The sequence below is a fragment of the Strongylocentrotus purpuratus genome, unplaced genomic scaffold (genome assembly GCF_000002235.5).
Source record: "Strongylocentrotus purpuratus isolate Spur 01 unplaced genomic scaffold, Spur_5.0 spur5_scaffold_4, whole genome shotgun sequence".
NCBI classification, from domain to species: domain Eukaryota; kingdom Metazoa; phylum Echinodermata; class Echinoidea; order Camarodonta; family Strongylocentrotidae; genus Strongylocentrotus; species Strongylocentrotus purpuratus.
Window position 1 is genome coordinate 19,977,590 of NW_022145610.1, and position 23,496 is coordinate 20,001,085.

Sequence of the window (23,496 nt, forward strand, 5' to 3'; positions counted from 1 at the left end):
AAATCTCCTTGATAATGGAAAATATGAACGATTTGAATCAACATTTTATGCTTTTTAAACTAACTTAAACAAAATATTTTCAAAGATGCTAACAGCTTTCCATAACTGATAAGTCCAACTTAGAGATAAGTTCAACTTAGGATCTTTGTGAAACACCCCCCAGATTGGTTATGGGAAATTACAGCTGTATCTCAATATCAAACATTTATTTTATGAGGAGGATGTGATTATGGGTGCAAGGCAAGGAAAATGTTTGTGATTTTAAAAAGAAAATCTATGACGGGGAATAGCAATCTAGCCCCCTTTTTTCATCTTTGTAAATGCAAAATGAAAAACATTGAAACTTGTGACCCCTGACAATGTAATGTTCTATAGGAATGTATAGAAATACCACTGTCTATAACGACCAGATTTTGTGTTTAAATGAATCCTTATTCTCAATGAAACATGTAGTAAAGGAACCTGTACATAAAGACCACTTTCTAGTCTCACTTGATTGGTCTTAATATACAGGCTTCACTATAATGTTGAATTGTGTAGTATAAATTATATCCATCATTGACATTGCTTTTATATTTGCATGTACATGTATGTGTGCAGCATTTTAAATGCTTGTAATGACGAAATCTGTTACTAGTAATAGTTTAGATGCGAGGCATGCTCCAGTAATGATTTTTTTAATTTGAAGGGGAAAACCCCCTTTTTTACCACATAGCCATATCACATCAACGAGTATCCCATCTTAGTGTACCGGTTGATTTGTTGGTAGAACAGTTTTCTTGTGGATACTATTGATATGCTGCATTTTTATTAGGCCCCCTGCAATTTTGCATTCCTCATCTTTATCTTGTTTTTGTTTTTTTGCCATTTTTATATCTCTGTTATTTTGAAAATACTATAATGACATTATTGTGTTGGAGTACTAACGGAATATGATTCAGGAGATAATTCACGGCCTTTATGAAAATGGTAATACCTGCAGGAATATTTGAAGAATAAAATGAAACAATGTACTAATTCATTAGGTTTCATTCTTTATACATTTGGAATTTTGGTTGCTCATACTAATGCTAGTTCGTGTGTGTTAATTGTTGTAATGAACTGAAATTGCAAGCTAGATTACATGTCCAATCTATACGCTCACACACGGCCAACTATCTACAGACATTTAACTATTGGCTTATTCTAATTTAGATTTGACATGACACTAATTAAAGAAAACAAGTTTTGAGAATACCACTCTAGATTAATCAGTGAAACTACAATGTGTATTTCATGTGAAGGGAAGGGGTGTTGTTCTGCATGAACTGTACTGTTGCAATGATTGTATTAAGCCTTTCATGAGGATTATTCTACATTTTGTTGTTTGATACAGAGCCCTATAAAATATACCAGATACACAAGTAGAAAGAGCAAAGATTTCTGCGTATACTTCATCCATTTTTGTTTCATGACTATATAGCATTTGATGCAAGGAATTTTATAAGAAAATACGTTTTAAAAACCTTAAATTGGCAACACGTTGAGAGATTTAAAATCATTGCTTAAAAAAACTTTAAAAAACTGGCCATTTAAAACAACTTTTTGACAACGATCTCGTCCATGGTTATTGTTATCTTAGTAGTTTATTCTATCTTTGTAGTGATTAAAGAAAAATAATATTGTTGCCAATTTTAAGAACATCACGTGATCAATTTAAAATAAACCCTGTCCTGAAAGGGTTAAGCGATGGTTTACATGTTTAGCTTTCACTTTTGCGTTTCTATCCTGTGCCTTTCTTATGCTCATTATTTTTTTGTGCGTGGGTACTCAGTTTTCCAGATTATCTGGAAATGACAATCATTAATATGGAATGAGATAATTTTATCCCCTTCCAGATGCCATCTGATATGAAAACATATAATTATTTGAAATGTATATGTCGCATTTTATTATACAATTATGTTGCGTTATTGTGAAATAATTGTACTTTTAGATTCATCTCATCTCTTCAAGAAATAAATGGGAACATAATATATGATTAAGAGAACTCTTTTCAATTATGTAGTACTTCTTCTAATGTGTTGGTATTGTTAGTAATTCTGTTATGATAATCCCAAACTCTCAAAAAAAAATTGGTCGTAAATAATAATTTCAAGTCTGAAGTTTGTTATTTCGGAAGAAGAAGTGACAGGGGCGGATTTTTTTATTTTTATTTATTTATTTATTTATTTATTTATTTATTTTTTTTTTTTTGGGGGGGGGGGGGGGGGGGAGGGGTTAGGGGGTTTAAACCTTGGGCTGCCAAGTGAAATAGCAACCCCCCCCCCCCCCAAAAAAAAAAAAAGTGAAATAGAAGGGGGGAAAAATCGTCTTGCCGCTATGCGGCATCGTCATTGGGTCAACCCCTCCCATTTTTAGCAAAAGCTAGATCCGCCCCTGAGTGATTTACAAGAATTCCTACCGCACATGCCCCCTCCCCCCTCTCTCTCTCTCTCTCTCCCTCTCTCTCTCTCTCTCTCTCTCTCTCTTTATCTCTCATATACCATTACATTTTAAGGTGCATCCATAAAGTATTTCACATGCTGCCCGTCGTTGCATCTATGTCTATGAAGCAAGAATTTGCTTGTGCTGGTATAGGAGCAATGTTTTTTGTGCAGATATATTTGAGATTATGATGACGTGGATTCTAATCAAATGATTGGTCGCGAGCGTACACGTGACCGGGCATTTATTTTGCCTCAGGCGTAAATTTGATAATGACCGGTCATTAGTAAAATCATGTTATAAAACGGTAGTTTATAAAACATATAAACATAATCAAACAAATAATACACATCATTTTGTTCGGGCATTTTGTATTACGTCTATGGTATAACTACCCACACTCGGTACCTTCAAAAACGGTCAAAACACCCTCAGCTATAGACTGTTCCAAATTTTGTGTGGGTATACTTCTTACTAATGCCCTCACTGCTGTGTATTATTTGTATAATATTATGTAACTAATACTACCAAGAGAGAGGGGCGGGATGGAGACCAGGCGCGAATCCAGGGGGGGGGGGGGGCGAGCGGGCCTTGTCCCCCCCCCCCCCCCGCTAAAAAAAAAAGAGAGAGAGAGAGAAGGAAAAGAAGGGAAAGGGAAAAGGGAGACCAAGGGAAAGAAAGAAGAGGACGAAGAAAAGAAAAGGGGAAGAAAGAGATCGGGGGAGCCGAAAGGGCCTTGCTTTCCAGGCTGTGGCCTCCCCCCCCCCCCCCCCCCGAATAAAAAATAAGAGAGAACGAAGGAAAGGGGGGAAGGAAAAGAGGAGATAAAGGGAAGGACAAAAGAGGAAGAAGAAAAGAAAAGAAGGGGGATATCGGTTGCAATTTTCCCGCCGACAAGTTGTGGATCGGGGTTGGGGGGGGGGGCAAAAGGCACTTGCCTCCCCACCCCCGCTAAAAAAAAAGAGAAAGAAGGAGGGAAAAGGGAAAGAGGAGAGCTTAAAGGGAACAAAAAAGAGGAAAAAGAAAAGAAAAGGGTGAAAAGAAGGGATGATCACTTGCGGTTGATCCCGCCAACAACGTGTGGAGCGGGCTGAAAGCTAAAAGAGAGAAAAGGAAGGGAAAGGAAAGGGAAAGAAGAGAGAAAGAGCAAGAAAAAAAGGAGAAAGAAGAAAGGTAGGGGAGATCAGTTGCGATTTTCCCGCCAACAAGGTGTAGATCGGGGGGGGGGGGCTTGAGTGATGCCCCTCCCCCACAATTCTGAAATGACATTATTTTCCGAGGTTTTTTCTCACTTTTTAGTAAATTATACACTTTATGCGTTTGTTGGAAAATGACAAATTTCTAAATTTACAGCCAGGCAAGAATTATGCTTCTTGAGATGCCTACATGCCAGGGCCCGCGGAACGGCGGGGATCGGGAGCCTCTAGCTCTCTCTCCCCTACAGTTTTTTTAGAAAAAGTATATTATATTAAAGAGAACAAGAAAGAAAGAATAGTTAACTGCCAGTGTCACAAACTAATGAGGTATCAAAAAATGCTCATCTAACCGTAATTAAACGCCTAAAACCCCTGAGCTTCCGGGGGTTCTGCTCCCTGGGCCCAACCAAGGGCCCTAAAGCGGGCCCCTTGATACTCATCTGACCGTATATTTGTGCCTAAAACCATTGAGCTACCGGGGGCTCCGCCCCTTGAACCCACGCCAATTTTGAACTGTCAGTGTCACAATAAGGTATCAAAATATGCTCATCTGACCGTAATTAATGCCTAAAACCCCTGAACTTTCGGGGCTCTGCCCCCTGTACCCCGCCTAGGGCCCAAAGGCGGGCCCCTTGATACTCATCTGACCGTATATTAATGCCTAAAACCCCTGAGCTTCTGGGGGCTCTGCCTGTTTGACCTCACGCCAAATAGTGTCCTGCCAGTGTCACAAATAAGGTATAAAAAATATGTTCATCTGACCGTAATCAAATGCCTAAAACCCTTTAGCGCCCGGGGGCGGACAAGGCACCTAGCCGGGGCGGGGGGGGGGGGCGTGGTGGGGGCGGTTCTCCCCCAAAAAACACAGGCCAAAAAAAAAGAGGAGAGAAAAGGAAAAGGGACGTAGGAAGAAAAAGGAGCAGACAAAGAACATTTTGAAATTCAGACAAGGAATAAGAGTCGAGAACGGTACAACGAATCGTCTTCTTTCTCTAACAATTTAATGCAACGTCAAAGCTTCCACGCTTCACGCAAGAGGGGGGGGGGGGGAACTGAATTCAGACAAGAATTAATAGTCGAGAATGGTACAACGAATCGTCTTCTTTCTCTAATAATTTAATGAAACGTCAAAGCTTTCGTGCTTCGCGCAGGGGGGGGGGGGGGGGGGGACTGAATTGAGACAAGGTTTAAGAGTCGAGAACGGTACGGCCAATCGTCTTCTTTCTCTAATCATTTTAATGCAACGTCAAAGCTTCCGCGCTTCGCGCAAGAGGGGGGGGGGGAAACTGAATTCAGACAAGGATTAATAGTCGAGAATGGTACAACGAATCGTCTTCTTTCTGTAATGATTTAATGAAACGTAAAAGCTTCCGCGCGAAGAGCGGGGGGGGGGGGGGGGCGGACTGAATTCAGACGAGGATTAAGAGTCGGGAAGAGTAAACGAATCGTCTTCTTTTCTCTAACAATTTAATGAAACGTCAAAGCTTTCGTGCTTCGCGCAGGGGGGGGGGGGGACTAAATTGAGACAAGGTTTAAGAGTCGAGAACGGTACAGCCAATCGTCTTCTTTCTCTAATCATTTTAATGCAACGTCAAAGCTTCCACGCTTCGCGCACGAGGGGGGGGGGGGTGGAACTGAATTCAGACAAGGATTAATAGTCGAGAATGGTACAACGAATCGTCTTCTTTCTGTAATGATTTAATGAAACGTAAAAGCTTCCGCGCGAAGAGCGGGGGGGGGGGGGGACTGAATTCAGACGAGGATTAAGAGTCGGGAAGAGTAAACGAATCGTCTTTCTCTAATAATTTAATGAAACGTCAAAGCTTCCGCGCTTTGCGCGGAGGGGGGGGGGGAACTGAATTCAGACGAGGTCAGCCGTTGAATAAGCGGGGGGGGGGGGGGTAAGAGCACTATTTTTTTTGGCGGGGGATTTTTAAAATTTTTATTTTAAAGTTTTTTTGTTTTTTTTGCCAGGGGGGCGGACCATTCGGCACCCCCCCCCCCCCGTGAATCCGCGCCTGCCTACTCTTGGAGGGGGTAGGAGGAAGCAATTTTACGTCATATTACTCCAGGAAGTGCCTGAAAATGTGCCTAATGTGGTTCTAAAATTGCAAATGCCTTCCAAGACACTCCCCCGCTTGGTCGCTCCGCTCCATCGTTTTTCATATATTTCACCCCTTGCGATTTTATGCCCCCCCCCGGTAAGAAATTCCTGGATCCGTCACTGTTGTGATCACCATTTGTTTTGTTCGGCTCAACGAAGGTGGGGGGGGGGGGCATGTACAGTAGGATTTCTTGTAAATCAATTTTTCCAGAATAGCAAACTTCAGACTGGAAATTATTATTTACTATCCAATTTTCGTTTGAGAGTATGTGATTATATAACAGAATTAATAACATTACCAACATAATTGAAAAGAGTAATAAAAATCAAGTACATGTATTACCATTTATTACTGGCATGTTTTATCATTTATTACTTGAAGAGATGAGATGAATCTAAAAGTACAATTATTTCACAGTACTGCAACATAATTATGAAATAGAATTAATGCAATATCTAAACTTATCTGGAAGAAGATAAAGTAATCTTATTAATGAGTGTCATTTCCAGATAACCCAGAAAACCGAGTGGGCCTACACACACAAATAATGAGCATAAGAAAGGCACAGGATAGAATTGGAAAAGTGAAAGTTATTCCCTAGCTTAACAGTTTAGGACAGGGTTTATTTTTAGGGCTAAATCGGCCAATGACACGTTGTTCTTCAAATTGGCAACAATAATATTTTTCTTTAATCACTACGAAGATAGAATAAAAATGCCATTTCACTGAAAACAATAAACATGGGCAAGAAGTTTGTCAACAAGTTTTTTATAATGGCAATTTTTATCAAAAAACAAACACAGATTTCCAATCTCTCATTGTGCTGTAAATTTAAGGATTTTAAAAGTTATTTCTCTTTTTAAAATTCCTAGCATCAAATGAAATATAGTCATGAAACATAAATTGCATGAAGTAGGAGCAGAAATAGTTACCCTTTATACTTGTGTATCTGGTATTTTTTTAGGGCTCTGTTAAAAATGTATGACCCAAAAACAAAATGTGAAATAATTGTCATGAAAGGCTTAATTAATACAGATACAGTCCTTGCAACAGTACAGTTCATGCAAAAAAAAATCGTTACTTCTAATAACTAAATGTTTCTTATTATCCTCAGCATCATCATGGAAAAGAAAAAGATACAGAAAACACCCCTCCCCTTCACTAGACATACACATTGTAGTTTCACCGATTATCAATCTAGAGTGGTATTCTCAAAACTATTTTTTTTTAAATTAGTGTCCGTCACCTCAAATCTACATTAGAACAAGCCATAGTAGTTAAATGTCTGTAGATAGTTGGCCGTGTGTGAGCGTAGCTTGAACATCGCATATAGCATGCAATTTCAGTTCGTTATACAACAATTAACACACATGTAACTAGCACTAATATGAACAACAGAAATTCTGAATTAATACAAAAATAAAACCTAAGGAATAAGTACTTTGTGTCAATTTTTGTCTACAAATTTTCCTGCAGGTAGTACAATTTTCATAAAAGCTGTGAATTATCTCCTGATACATATTCCGTTAGTACTACAACAAGATAATGTCATTATAGTATTTGCAAAATAACAGAGATATAAAAATGGCAACAAACAAAACAAAATAAAGATGAAAATTTAAAATTACAAGGGGCCTAAAAATGCAGCATATCAATAGCTAGTAGGTTTATCCACAAGTAAACTGTTCTACCAACAAATCAACCGGTACACTAAGATGGATTGGTCATTGATGTGAGGCTATGTGGTAAAAAAAAAAAGGGGGGGGGTTCCTTCAAAATAAAAATTCATTACTGAAGCATGCATGCCTTAGGCTACACCTACAATATCTATACTAGTACATTTTGTCATTACAAGCATTAATAGCATTTAAAATGGATACATACATGTACAAGCAAATAAAGAAGCATGACAATGATGAATATAATGTTATATTACACAATTTAACATTATATGTATATCATATACAGTGAAACCTGTATATAAAGACCTATCAGGTGAGACAAGAAGATGGTTATTATGGTAAGGATGGCCTGTATGTACAGGTTCCTTTAGTACATACTTGAATGAGAATAACTATAGTATACCTGGTATTCCCTTATTTTCCCTTTAACACAACAAGTGGTCTTTATAGACAGGTGGTATTTCTATACATTCCTATTAACCAATACAGGTGGTCACTAAAGCAGGTTTTATAACTGTATTTCATTTTGCCTTGGAATATGTTTGACAAGATGGAACACAGGGGCCAGTTTGCTATGCCCCATCATAGATTTTTGTTTTAAATCACAAATATTTGCATTGCTTTGCACCCATAATCACATCCTTATAAAATATATATTTGATATTGAGATACAGCTGTAATTGCCCATAGCCATTCTCAGATCAGACCAACAGATTCAAGAGGGGGCAGGGAGTATACATCACTTATTCTGTTTTCCACTAGACATAATCAGGGTATCTATTCCAACACTAATTCATATTCCTTTTTATTGCAAATATATTTACCTGATATTAATTTGAGTCATGATGGAAAACATGCATGCAATGTTAGTCTAATCGTACTTAAATTTACATTTAAGTTTAAAAAATGTCTTTATCAATTTTCTGGGCTTAGCAAGAGTGTCCAATTTAAGGATCAACCCCTTGCTTACTGCTCCTCGGAAGCAATATGAAAATCCACCTTCTTCCACTTGGCAAAGACTCGCTTGCTGTTTGGGTCATCATTGTACATGAAGAAGAAGCTCTTTGGGCTCAGGTTATATCCAGGTTCCCATACATCCAGACGCTTGAACTCCAAGAATTGTCCAAGCTGGTTATCACAGTGGAGGCATTTTACAAAGCCTGTTTCGGTAAAGAATGGTAGAAATGGGAGGATAATAGTTATATATAGTTTATATAGTTCATCTGTATCAGAGATATGCAATTGGGCACTTGATACTGTGGTTGCTTTCTTCACGGCTCTGCACTATCACTCGTTTCCACACATGCAATTCTGGACAAAACAATAGGCACCAATTGACTGAACGATTGCTTTGTGCAACACAATGGCTTTGCAAAATTACCCATTTGCAGTCTTGATTGGCATCTTTAATTTTGAACTGGAAAAATAAATATTAAATATTTTGTATGGCATATATATAGAGAGTTAAAAGCAAGGATCAGTATACTGCCTCCCCCCCCCCCACCAATCACAATATAAGCAATAAACTCCTATAGAGTACCGAAGCTGTGACATCATAAAAATCTATTTTTAGAATTTCTCAATTTTTTCTTCATTTTCTGAAAGAGCATCAAAAATAATGTCCAAATGTCGAAAACCAATTGAATATGTGAAGCATTGGCTGAGATGTGACCATCTGAATAAAAAGATTGCCTATGGGAACTCAGTGTTATTTGCTCTGGCTCCTAATGGTTAGGAGCCAGAGCAAATAACACTGAGTTCCTAGCTATGGGGAGTATATTTATTCAGATGGTCATATCTCAGCCAATACTTAACATTATCAATTGGTTTTCGACATTTGGACATTATTTTTGATGCTCTTTCAGAAAATGAAGACAAAATTGAGAAATTCTAAAAATAGATTTTGATGACGTCACACTTCACCACTCTATATGCCTCTGCCCTAAATTCAGTATAGGAAAAGGATGGAATTATTGCTGACATACCACAATGAAAACAAAAAAGCATATATGATAAAATGTCTACTGACGACTATGTATGATCTTGTACTACTAGCCCCAAAAAGTAATACTGACTGTCACCATGTTTGAAGTTCATACCTCAAGAAGTTCTTGACATATTGTCATAACAAGAGCGTGGACTGCCATGTGTGACATTGTGTTAAGGCACTGGGCCGTGCTCGCCAGTGCCTTAGAAGGACGTCACATTACCTTAAAAGGATGTCACACGTGGTGGTCCACGTTCTCGTCGTGTAAATCTAAAAGTCCCTACTAACAAGAAAGCGAAACTAACGAACAACTCAAAAACATAGTGCCTCCAGCACCACCTTCGGTGGGCAGTGGCAAACAAATCAATAAACACAATATAAAAAGTCACTTTTTAACTTTAATCAGAGCATATTTACCCTTAAAATATTTCTTTATAAGAAAAATACATGTATATAAAGCTGATACATGTATTTTAAACACGTTGCTTAAATAGAACCCGATGTATACGAAGCAAAATATTTTTTGTTGTGATTGGTCACCTCAAAGAATATCATTTTTTTTAGACTGACCGATTGTTCTGGACTCTCTAAAAGTGTCACAAACGGTGCGAACATTGCATGTCCTGTCAGCGATAGTGGGGTCGAGACAGGTGTAGTTCAATAGTCTCCTCTCCAGGTCAGATGATTTGCAAATGTATTTCCCACAGTTATTGCCGCGGCACAGAAGCTTGACATCTACTCGCTGGCTCTCCGCTTGATGAATTCTCTTCATTTCTTCTTTCTCCTCAATATCCTTGATGATGGTCAGCTATTAAAAAGGGAAGTGAAAGAACCGTCTATTTAGGTCTTGCTCATTATCTCATAAGTTTGAAATTTATTTGTTTTCACATTCACATAAAAGCCTTTAGGACTTATGTAAGTTGAAGAGTTGGGTTACGAAACAACACAGGTAGATAATTTAAATCAAGGACAGCACACTGTAAAATGTGTAAAATAATTGGTGGACATGTTGTAAATCAACCCCTCAAACAATACCGGTACTCAACATTATCTGTTAACAGTTATTAAGAGTATAAAGAAAATAAAAGATATATAAACTCAGACTCTGGTTCCTTGCATATCCTTATCTTAAGCAAGTGCATACAGATCCACTGCATACATTTGAATATCTTTTAATACAGAAGTAACATTTGAAGCTAATATTTTGAATATAGTACAAGTATAGCTGCATAGAGCCCGTAACATACAGTGCAACATACTTTTTTTATAATCCTCCTCTTTAAAATCACTAAAAACTTTGCATATCAATCTGCTGATTTTAAGAGACACACAATAACTTCCAAAGTTTTTCTGAAGTGCATGGAAACATGATATCATAATGTGATTTGAACTGTAAAGAACAGAATATTATTATCATTCGACATTTATGGCAGACTCTCTTGATTTAGACATACCTGCCTCTGACGTACTTCCTGATGCCACACATGTTTTGGTAAGTCGTTTGCATCATGAATCGCTTTATCCATCTGCTCAACCCTCTTTCTGTTCTTCCGTTCTCTTTCTTTGTTTGCTGATTTGCTGCACACAAAAAAAGTAGATTGGGCAAAAATAAAGCTTAAAAATCCAGGTCAACTTCATCCCAGAAAATCTTTCCCATTAAAGGTAATGCAAAGTTTTGAGAAATTTTGAAAATTGGATGGATAGTAATTCTTTTAAATTTTGATATATATTGATGCCCCTGTGGATGTATTATTATAAGCACTAGAAAATTTAGCCCCTAAAACACTTCTGCTTTCATGAATTGAATAATCAAAATTTACAGGTGCTCCCAGTAAATTTCAAATATTTCAAATAGCGCTTATAAGGCCATTCCATGGTAGCTGCGACCATGAAAATCTCAGAATATGCAGTTCCGATATAATTTCCAAACGGGAATAGCAAATCGGTCAATTGTAGTCAAGAAACATTGTTTTAAAGCAAAAGTAATATTAGTCTTGAGAGGGAGCTATACAACATAAATAGTTTATTGTTTACAATTTCATCACTTTAGACTCAATTTCAACCGCGACAACAATCATTGAATATTGTACAATCGCATATGCCTTCAATATGTTCATGACCCCATACCAAAACTTTGTATTACAGGGTACCTTTAACTAAGTAATCAACATGAAAACATTAGATTTTCTTAACTATACAGTATACACTGTATAACTGTATTGTCACTTATTTTCAAATGTTTAGATATTTCCAACAAAGCAACAAAACAAAACAGGATAAAGTTGAATTTAATTTTATAGAAGTGAGTAATTCAGTGGCTCCATTTCAGATTTCTTCAGTATTCGGTCAGCATAAAGTTTCTTTTTACATTCACATTGTTTGCTTTGTTTGTACAATCTGTTAGAGTAGTCCCCTGAATGAATGAAAAAGGAAAAATAGCCCTTTTTTCGGAGCAATCTACAACTTACTCTTCAACGATGAGGAAGCATTTGGATCCTTCTTTTCTTGCTCGTCCCTTTGATTGCACCGTTCCAATCTCATTGCTGACAAAGTTGTACCTGATGATTACATTGCAAGCAGGAATATCCAGACCTTCCTGGACGATATCAGTGGCCACAAGGAGGTTAGCTTGATCTTTATAATGAAACAAAGAGAATAAAAACTGAAACTGGAATCTGGAAACAAGACTCAAGGAGCACAGAACCAGCTTCAGACTCAGCGATTGGGATAAGTCCGCCATCGTCAAACACGCCCAGCAACACGAACACACCATCGAATGGGATAACAGTCATCTCATCTAGCTCCATAATGAAGCACTGGCATACACGACAAATCCGAGAAGCCATCAAAATCTACCGCCACAACACCGTGCCCCAAGACTCAGGATTATACATCAACGACATCTGGAAACCCCTCATCAACAAGTACCCTGTCACTCCTCCTCAACCACCACCTCCATCACCGCCTTCACCACCCCCGCAGACACCCGTACATCAACCACCGCCACCCGCCGAACCCTCAAAGCAGCCGCCAGCATCACAGCTACAATGCACAGCAGACGACAGCAGACTACAACACCGCCTACGTCGGGGACACACACAGCGTCTCGCCGACAGCACACCCCACTCATGGATTCGAAACTCCCAGAAGTCCGCAACCCGTGGACTCCAGCCAAAACGGACAGGCAGACGGACGAGCAGACCATCCATGTGCACTTCCCGATGACTCAAGCCTACACGGTCATATATATTTCCCCTACGTCCGCACCCCTGTGAATTAAGCTCACGCACGCCAGCTATTCTCCACTCGATGGATAGTCAACCTGTTCGAAACGCCGAGCCCTCCCGCCACTCATCCTCTCCAAGCGCTATAGTTCTCCTTAGAACTATAAGCTAAGAAAGATAATCAACAGTCTTTCTCAACACTACACCAACAGTCCTTTTCAGGACTACACACCCTCAAGAAAGATTACAGAGAGTCCTTTTCAGTCCTCCCTCTCCCTCTCACATGGTGCACCAGCAAGCATACTGCATTGTATTAAACACCTTGTTGTACTGTTATCAACAAGTATTATGCACATGTATATTCCTACAACCCCTCGAAGACTACTTGATTTTTTTATAATATGTTCTTTAAGTACACTCCAGCCTTAGTTATCTTGAGCTTTGGTTTCAGCAGATTAAAACATGATGATTTACTTTCAATGGAACATTCAATTCTTCATGGATTCCAAGTGTCAATCTTGAGTCTTAATTATTCTGTAAACTACCTTACAATATCTGTATTATCTGTGGGGTAGCAATCTTCAAGAGCAGATTGATATGCTACTTGCACTGTATTACAAACAAGCACGGTAGCACCCTTGAAGACAGTATCCTCAATCATTCTAAAAGAAAACTCTAAGGCATATTACCGCTTTTGAAGTCATTCAACGCAGCTTCTTGTCTTGCCAGTGTTAGTCCTGGATCAATATCTCCGCTCTGTCCAACTATTCGGACTGGCTGAATTGGAGGTTTGAGTTTCTTCAGTTCATCACACTCATTGATGAATTTCAGCAAGGCATGCGTTGCAAAACGGGTCCTTGCTAGCACAATCCCTACAAGGCAAATTAACAATTAAAAAAAATGTTAATATACACTGTACATTCAAGTACAGAGCCATGATGTCTGTCACTACTCTTGTTTTGTGAAAAACAAATCTTATAAGCCTCGGAATAGAACTATCTAGATAGACGGCGCTATAGAAATGCCTATTATTATTATTATTATTATTTAAACCAAACGTATTGGGCAAGATGGGACAATTAAGTTCATATTCAATTGACATCAATTTAAGGAAATCCACATCTTGCATTTTTAAATCTATAATACAGGAGTTGTTTTGTGCAAAGCTGAAAAGTAATTCTTTATTTAAAACTATTTAATAAAACGTATGAAGATATAAAAGATATTGTTTGACACTACCTTTTCCCCCACTTAACATTCCATCACACATAAAATTATTTTATTGTGTGGCAGTTGTTCGCATCATATATTAGGATTTACGATTGAAGATCTGATAAAAGCCACGATACTCACCTTTTGATTCAGGTTCCTTGCTATACACCCTCTTGATCATCTCATGTAGACAGAGTAACTTGGGATTGGACAACGGATTCTCCTTACTAGCTAGTTCCTTCAGTTCCTGCAAATTCTCCTCATAGATCATCCTGCAGTCCCGCCCATCCCTTAATTCATCCTTTATCTGTAGCTTGAAGTTCTCAATAAAGTCTAGTGCATCTGTGGCGCGTAAATCCTCGTACAGCAGTAGGGCTAGGTTTAGACGGAACAGATAATTGGCACAGATTTCAAGGTTGGGGAAGCAAAGCTCTGCATCGGCACGAATCTTGGCAATCCAGTTCTCGTACACTTGAGTTCCATTTTCTGGGGAGGAGAAAGTGATGTCTTCATGGTCGTCCTGGTGCTTGGCTAGGACTTTCTGCTCAATCTCTTCCATGATGGTTTTCAGGATCTCAATAAAACGGGAACTTTCTGGGGTCGACTCTTTCTTAGGGAGTGCAAGTATTTGATCCTGTTCTGGTGGCTTGTTGTATTTCTTCAGTTCTTGTACATTGTGTGGCTCGGTGACAATCTTGACTTCAGAGCTATCCAAGTTTGCACATAGCGTAACAATGTGACCATGTGCATCATCAGAAGTGCCAGTACCAACCGATGCAGTTAGCCCTAGAAAAGAAATGTATTCAAACAGAATAAAAGAACATTAAAGGGATCCGGTAACTTTGTCTTAGATCCTTTAAAAAAATCCTTGATTTAGCTCATGCTGCAATGAAAATTATAAACCTTTAGGTCAGTCAAGAACCCCATGACTTTTACAAGCCGATCGCCTGTCTAATTATCAAGATATTTATGATTGAAAAACAAATTCAAATTTTGCGTTTGACAAACGGATTTCATAACACTACAGTCTATTGGGGAAAACGAGTATAGTAAAACCGGTCACTCAAAGGTTTTTACTTTTTTGAGGCACTTATTGATCATTTTGAAGCGCAATTTTTGTAGGGTTTTGATGTAACACCATATCACAGACACTGATAACACGTACTTGTAGGGCAGTGCATCTCAGATTAAACATTATGAAACGATCCCTTTAAGTGTTGGGCCATATCTTATAAAGAGTTATGATTGATTTGAAGCAATCATAACTTGAAATTAATCGCATCTACTAACTCTTTAAGGCATTGTTAAAAAATGCCAAATCTGAGATGCACGAACGTACCTACGTGTTATCAGCATCTGTGATATGGTGTAATGTTGAAGGCCTAAAAAAGTTGCGCTTAAAAATGATCATGAAGTGCCTCAAACAAGTAAAAATCTTTGAGTTATGACCAGTTTTTTTAAATAATATACTCATATTCCCCAAAAGACCGTAGTGTTATAAAAAACGTTAACCATCAACATAACTGCTCCTGAAACTGCAATTATTTATGACTCAAAATAACTTAAATATTTCCATGTCTCATTCTGTAATTGTCTAGAGCTTTTCTTTGTTTGTAATTTTCAGCAAGATCTAGCCCACTTTGTCTAATTATGATGATTCCAGAATCGCATAATACACAATTAGAATACTAATGTTAATTTTTAATTGCCGATGGTGCCACAGCGTTTAAAAAAAAAAATCTACTCAACATTGCCATTCCCTTATAAATACACATTAAAAAATGCAGGTGTTTTTTGCGAGGTTTTGCTGCTGCATGCATATGAGAACAGGTCTTTAGTCAGCCAAAGCAGGCAAACATTTAAGAATGTATTTAAATTCTGGACAATTAACTTACCAACCACCTGAGGTATTCTTCCTTGGGGACGTCCTACAGGCCACTGCTCTTCAGGTATTCCTTGCTGAACTAGAACAGCTTTCTTCTCCCTCAGGTAATGTCTCATGATTTCATTGTAAGGATGGTTCAGGGTGGTGTGGTGACATTCATCAAATATCAGCATAGACACTTCAGGTAGCTTGAATTCATTCTGGGTCAGGGCATTCACTAGCACCTGGGAAGTTATCATCAAGACTCTAACATTGCCTTTCTTAAAGGCATCACGGAACATCTGCCCTTCTGCAAGTGATGTAACCTGTCCTGGAACGAATACATCTTGGAAGCCATCTCGCTGCTGCTTCTTCAAGTGCCTTGTAGGAACAATGAAGATGGCTTTGAAATCATCTTCTTTGCCAGCTTCCTTCATTTTCATCATATTTTTGTAGCAAATGTGAGCTGCGGTGATGGTCTTTCCTGACCCCGTTGGAGCACAGATTACATAGTTGACACCTTGGAGTCCTGGGTCAGCTAATTCCACCTGGTAGCCTCTCAATGGTTTTGGATCCTCCTTGTCTGTTCGAGGTTGAGGGAAGTCAAGAATGGAAGAAGCACGTGCCCCTGCTGCAGTTTCACCAACTTGCTCTTGATCTGATGCAGAGTCTTTGACAACATCTGCTGAGAGATCATCTGCTCCAGAAGGTGCATTTGCACAATCTCTTACCGTGTCGCCTTCACCAATGACCGGCTGCTGTTGGTGTGGATTACTCTTAACCCTTGATGCAATCTCCTCTGCCTCACTGAGACTGAGATAGACAAGTCCTTGGATAACATCCCTTAGATGATCAGGTGTTGAGGATGGTTGGATCGCATGTTCTAGGGTGTGTTTGATGTTACCAGCAGCCTCCAGGGATGAAGCTTGTGTTTGAACTTGTATCTGTGAAGCTGCTTGTTCATCGCTAGTGCGCAAGGATCTTGCTGAACTCATCAGCGATCCTGAACTGGAATGTGGAAGCTGCTCAGCATTAGCATTACCTAAATGGCCAATTCCAGATGGATCGTTGCTTATAAGTGGTGATGCTGTACTGATGAGCGAGTTTGAGTAAGCAGGAGACAGATGAGTAGGGGTAGCTGAAGCAGGCTCACCTTGCCCTGGTACCATATTACTTTGCACTGTTCGGAGTGGCTCTGAGCTCTTCAAGCCATGATCAACAGCCGCAGAATTACCCACAGGTTTCTTGCTTTTTAGAGATCTCGGTAAACTAACTGAACTGATATCTTGACAAATGTTGGCATGGACCACTCCAGCAGATGACTGGTCACTGGGTAAACCTTGCATTTGGACGACATTGCTTAGCATTGGTGGTAATGTCTCTGTGCTCGTTAATCCATGACTTGAAGTAGTACCAGCGCCAGGATTTGGGCTTAATGCTGAGCTCTGTTGTAGGTTTCCAGTGGTAGGGAAAGCTTCCGGTGTTGAACCCTGAAACTGTGAGCCAGGGACTTTGCATGGTGGTTCATAAGCTGTTGCTCCCGGTGAAGTGGTAGGGGAAGCTGCCGGTGTTGAACCCTGAAACTGTGAGCCAGGGACTTTGCATGGTGGTTCATAAGCTGTTGCTCCAGGTGAAGTGGTAGGTGAAGCTGCCGGTGTTGAACCCTGAAACTGTGAGCCAGGGACTTTGCATGGTGGTTCATAAGCTGTTGCTCTAGGTGAAGTACCACCTTGATGATATCTTGGGCTGTTGTGTGGTGGAGAGACTGGATAATATGCAGAAGGCTGACCTTGGGGTGTGCTTGGGGATGGAATAGGACCTTGGCTAATATTACTACCCACAACAGGTGATCCAGGAGACGGCGGGTTTGGAGCAGGAGTTCCTGATCCAGAAGGGCTTGTAGATCCTTGTCCCTGGCTTCTTGTCTGAGAATCCTTGTACTGTTTAAGCTCTTCTACAATTCAGATTGAGGTGAAACAAAAGATGGAAACAATGAATAGATTCAGTGGCAATGAAATACATGCAGCATAATTGTAAAACAATGACATTTTTAAAATAGGAAGAACAGGAAAGTGTCCGCACTATATTTCTTTATTTCTCTTGTATAAACAAAAATCATGCATACCGAAATTTCACTGCTTTAACAAAACAAGGGAAATGGCCTGCATTAGGCAATTCGATATGAAGAAAAATTGAGGTTGGGACATTATTTATAGCCAGGATGGCCCATAAGCAGGCCCCTCAAAGTAAAATCCTCTGAATATATATATATTCAGCATTTTGAAGTGAATATTGACTAAGAATCATCAGAAGAATTATTTACTATAATTTGTACCAAGATCGATAACTTTAAAGGTATTACAAAGTTTTGGTATGGGGTCATGAATTTGGTTCAAATTAACATATTGGAAGCACATGCGTTCCTACAATATTCATTGATCGTTGTCGCGGTTGAAATTGAGTCTAAAGTTATGAAATAATAAATAATAAACTCTTTATGTTGTATAGCTCCCTCTCAAGGTCAAGATATTAATTTAGCTATGAAACAATGTTTCTTGACTAAAATCGACCGATTAGCTATTTCCGTTTGGAAATTATATATCACAACTACATATTCTGAGATTTTCATGGTCGCAGCTACCATTGTACGGCCATAGGCGCTATTTGAAATTCATCAAAATTTACCGGGAGCACCGGTAAATTTTTATATTTAATTTTTCTCGAAAACAGAAGTGTTTTAGGGGCTAATTTTTTTAGTGCTTATAATTCATCCCCAGGGGCATCCAAATATATCAAAATTGTAAAGATTCACTATCCACCCAATTTTCAACATTTCCCAAAACTTTGTATTACCTTTAATAGAATATGAACAAATAACAGAAATTGGTTTATTAATTCTCATATTAAGTTGTGAAACATCATCCAAGTCTACTGACCTAAAAATGACCTTTGACCTTGACTTTGTGGCCTGGAATATGTGTCATAGGAGTTGTGATATTTGATAACCCTTATGTACAGGCGCGGACGCAGGGGGGGGGGGTTTGAGGGTTAAACCCCCCCCCCTTTTGTGAACTTTTTTTAATTTTTTTTTTTTTTTAAATTAATTTAAAAAAATTAAAAAAAAAAAAAAAAAAATATATACCAATTGCTGACCTAAAAAAGATGACCTTACCCCCCCCCCAACGGAGCAAAATGTCAAATTTTCAAATTTCGAGACCAAAAAAAAAAAAAAAGTGTCCTCATACCCCCCCCCCCCCCCCCCCCAACGGAGCAAAATGTCAAATTTTCAAATTTCGAGACCAAAAAAAAAAAAAAGTGTCCTCATACCCCCCCCCCCCCCCAGGTGTATACAGATGTATAAGTTGTGTGTTAAGTTTTGGTAAATGATTTTTTAGTCAGACTATAGTGTCCTTAGAGACACCCGTATTAAGCGCCTAATTAATATTGTGTATTATTATTGTTATTAATTGTTATATCCCTCATGTATAGTTGTTTGCATTGTGATTGTACAAAGCACGAAAAAGGTATAGGTACTATCTACCTGAGATAGTACTTATTGTAAAGTAATTTTTTGTTGCTACCCCACTTGCGCACCCTTGCCCATTGAATACGCATAGCAAAGTAGTTTACGCGAGTCATTGTCAATGTCAAATGAGCGCGCATCGACTGTATTAGATGTATGCATGTTACGCTTTGTAAAATCTAGCTGAAGCTAAACTGTCTGCAGAATCAGTTCTTATTATTATGTAAAATTCACTTTAAATAGACCTTATTATTGCCGATGTGGGATATAAAACAAATATTAACCTCCTTTACTCGGGCAATGGATACAAATTTCATCGCCTCGGGGATCTCGGGGCTACCATAGATAGTAGCCCCGAGATCACCTCGGCGATGATAGTTTTCACCATTACCCTCGTAGTCGATTAATATTTGCTTACTATCAAAAGTTCTTTGACTGAAGTTAGATCACTTATTTTTAGGGTCTATACCTGTTGCCAATGAAAAGGATATTAGTGACCGCCAACCACCGGCGCCCTCTGGTACTTGTGATAGTTGGTCCTGTGTGCGTGTCATGTCATTGAATTAATATTTCTTCTGAATGGTTAAACTTCTACTGTTTAGATCTAGCAAAAATCTGACTTGGACGACAAGCGCACAAATCGTAGGCGTAGCGAAGACTTATACGTCTTATATGCCCGGCTGGAGGCCCAGGACGCGTCTTTTTCTAACCTAGACCAACAATTTCTGTCTCTTTCGTTCGTTAGCCTCTGATTTGGGTAGGGTCGACTACCCAAAATGGCCAAATCAGAGCCCAACGAACGAAAGAGACAGAAATTGTTGGTCTAGGTTAGAAAAAGACGCGTCCTGGCCGGGCATATGACAGGCTAATCTTTTTTAATGCTTATTATAATTACCATACTTCTGCATGACTGTGTTGCATATATCCTGACGTCCAATCTCATTCAGGTCTTCAAACAGTTCCCATGGATCGTCCTCGCCATAACCAAAATCGTTTGGTCTGTTCGACATGTAATCAAGAAAATGGTAGAAATCTTGCTCACATTCTTCTGTATCCTTCTTGGGTAATTGTTTTAAATACACCAAATCCTTTCGATCCTCTTTAGTCAAATTTTTCTTAATATGCAGCAAAATACTCCTGAAAGTGGGCTTTTTCTTAATTTTGAATTCAGCAGCCATCGCGAAAGAAAAATTATACGAAATATTATGTACTGTAAGTAAACTTTTTTCAGGTCCCTTCACTCACGTAGCTGTAGACGGGCGAGTCTAGTAGAGTGTATGTACACGCACCGGTGGTATAGTTGCGCTGCACATAAGGTATGATCGAGGTTACGGACGCCCGATTGCATTCAAAGAGGGGTCAAATTATTAGTCAAGATTTTGTGTGTGGCTTTTTGTTTTTGTTATTAAGAAATCAATTAATTCATCTTATTGACTTTGCTCTTTATATGATTATGTATAAATAATATCAGTCAAAAATATATAAAATAGCATTAAGTTATCAAAACTGGATTAAGTTTTGAAGGAGTAATCCCCCACTTTTACGAGTGGTATGATCTTGCTTGACAGTGGGGAATCCCCAAAATTTATTTTTGTTCACGTAAAGAGAACAAGGGCTAGCTGCTAGGTTCAAAACGATGAATACATCAGGATGACGTCACTAAAGCTGATGGAATCTTTGCGATGACAATTTTGATTTTCATAATTTATGTGATGGAATAATGGAATTAGCAGTTCAAGTGCATGACATCCATTAGTAGATAAACAGGGGCCACCCTATATCGTTTAAAGCAGTAAGCCTATCCACCAATCAAATATGTCTGCTATTGCTAATGAATGTTATTGTTGGTACTGGTAGAAAGAGGGAGAGACTCTGTTCACAAAGAAAATTTCAAACGTGAGACTTGACATGGTGTTTTCTGGCATAATTAAAATGTTGCTTCCATTTCATATATATATACAACATATATTAGAGACGGCGCTCCGGTGGGGGGGGGGGGCACTGGGGTCACAGTGCCTCCTCCCCACTTTTTAAAGTACCCCAGAAGTGCCCCTTTACATAGGAAAAGTGTCCCTCTAACATTGTAAGAAGTGCCCCCTTTTTACAGAGAAAGTGCCCCTTTAACATTGTAAAAAGTGCCCCTTTCATAGAAAAGTGCCCCCTTTTCTTTGACAAGTGCATCTATTACTTTGTAAAAGTATTCCTTTCCCTTTTCACCTCTGATAAGTGCCCATTTTTTTTTTACACGTCCCCTTTTTCTTCGACAAGGTCCCATTTTTCCATTCTCATAAGTGCCCTTTTTTAATCTCTATAGTAAGTGTCCCTTTTCAGGTACGAGAAGTGTCCCCTGATAATTGCCCTATAAAAATCTGAGAGATGCCCATTTTACTTTGACAATAATTATTGCCCCTTTCCTTTTTAATAACTACCCTTTTTTAAATCGTATAAGCGCACCTTTTATTTTCATATGTGCCCCTTTTCCTTTCTAATGAGTTCCCCTTTTTCCTTATGATTTAAGAGCCTCTTCCCCTTCTCATAAATGCCCCTTTCCACCTATGAAAAGTGTCCCTTTCATATCTGGTCAATGCCCCTTTCACCTCTTATAAATGCATCTATCAACATCTGATGGGTGCCCCTTTTCCGTCGACTCATGCCCATTCTCATAAGTGCCTTTTTTCATCCCTGGCCGGCGACTGCCTCTTTTCAAGTGTAAGAAGTGCTCCATTTTCATAATTTGACATGTGCTCCGTTTTGTGTGTGATAAGTGTGATAAGTGTCCAAACCTCAATTTTTCATCATATCGAATTGCGCAATACAGGCGAGACCGCGAAAAGCGTTTCCCTTGTTTCCTCTTTATAATGTCATTGTCCACGCTCGCTTCGTTCACTCGCAAATGAATATTCAGACCATTCCACCCAACTGCAAAGTATTATACGATGCTTAAGCAATATCTTGTATGATGCATAGAGAGAAACAAATGAAGAAATCATCCCAGATAATGCAATCCCGCCCCCCCCCCCCCCCCCCACACCGGGAATAGAGGGACCGCATTCATGTTCCCAAAATTTCCGGTAAAGGGGTACTTTTCACGCACGCGTCTGGCTCGTAGCACACACAAAATCGGCCTGTATTGACTTTACACACCGGACTTAGGGGGGGGGGGGGGTGTTTCAAAAGGAGGGAACATGCATACGCGTATACCCTATTACCACTGAGTGGTTGGGGGGATGCAATCACAATGTAGGGGTTTATAACAATGTCTGAGAAATGTATATTTTTTTGTTGAGATTTCCCGTTGTAATGTGCTTTCTTTTGTCCAGAAAGTTTTTTTGTTTTGTTGGTGCCCCCACTTTGGAAGTCGCTCCGCCGCCCCTGAAAGACATTGTTCTCTCTCTCTCTCTCTCTCTCTCTCTCTCTCTCTCTTCTACTCTCTACCAGCACAAGCAAAGACTTGCCTCATAGCTGCAAGGAAGAGGCACTATATGAAATACTTAATGGATTGCATGGGATAGAATAATTATTAAAGAGAATGAACCCCAACATGTAATGGGATATGAGAGGGAGAGAGCGAGGGAGGGAGGGAGAGAGAGAGAGAGGGAGAGAGAGAGAGAGAGAGATACTGAGATAGATAGGCTGAAGCAGAGGGGAAAGGAAGAAATTAGATGAATGAGGAGGTAGGTAGAGAGAAAGAGGGAGTGAGAGAGAGAGAGAGAGATGGGAGCAGTATATTTTAAATGACTGTCAATACTCCTCTCCTCTGAAGCAGAGGTCACCCGCCAGTCGGGTCAATGCTTTTGGGATTCCCCAAAACTGCGCATGCGTACATGGGCTCTCAAATTCAGACCTGTTTTTGAGGATTTATGAATTTAGAATGAACATTTAGTGTGATGAGGTATTAACCTGTATTGTTCTGTTCTGTGTGCCAAAATGTATCCCTAAATTGTCTAATATTGCAAGCTGGAGGATGATTCTAGAGTAATACTTTGGAAACATAAAGCTTAAAAGCGTCTGATTTTAAAGACAAGTTTGGGGGATTCCCAGCATTCCGTATAGCAGATTCAGTTAGTAATCTGTGCTCTGCAGTGCGGAAAACTGCGATCAATTGCGAAATAGTTGGTGCAAGGCGACGATTTCGAATTCAACACTGTTCATTTGCTGCGTTTTGCTCATATCTTCAATAACCCTCTTTGTTCGATCGATCGATCAATCGAGAGAGAGAGAGAGAGAGAGAGAGAGA

General features: G+C 39.2%; 1 protein-coding gene across 1 annotated transcript; it reads right to left on the reverse strand.

Annotated features, from left to right (window-relative positions):
* Nucleotides 1-6,116: 6,116 nt before the first annotated feature.
* Nucleotides 6,117-20,485, reverse strand: LOC591092 (probable ATP-dependent RNA helicase DDX58). Its single transcript, XM_030997863.1, has 8 exons — nt 20,155-20,485; nt 15,768-17,690; nt 14,014-14,658; nt 13,350-13,532; nt 11,905-12,070; nt 10,891-11,014; nt 10,007-10,244; nt 6,117-8,609 (listed from the first exon to the last, which is right to left on the reverse strand). Exons 1-8 carry the CDS (start codon nt 20,435-20,437, stop codon nt 8,416-8,418), a joined length of 3,756 nt encoding a protein of 1,251 aa, XP_030853723.1. The 5' UTR covers nt 20,438-20,485; the 3' UTR covers nt 6,117-8,415.
* Between the last annotated feature and the right edge of the window lie 3,011 nt (nt 20,486-23,496).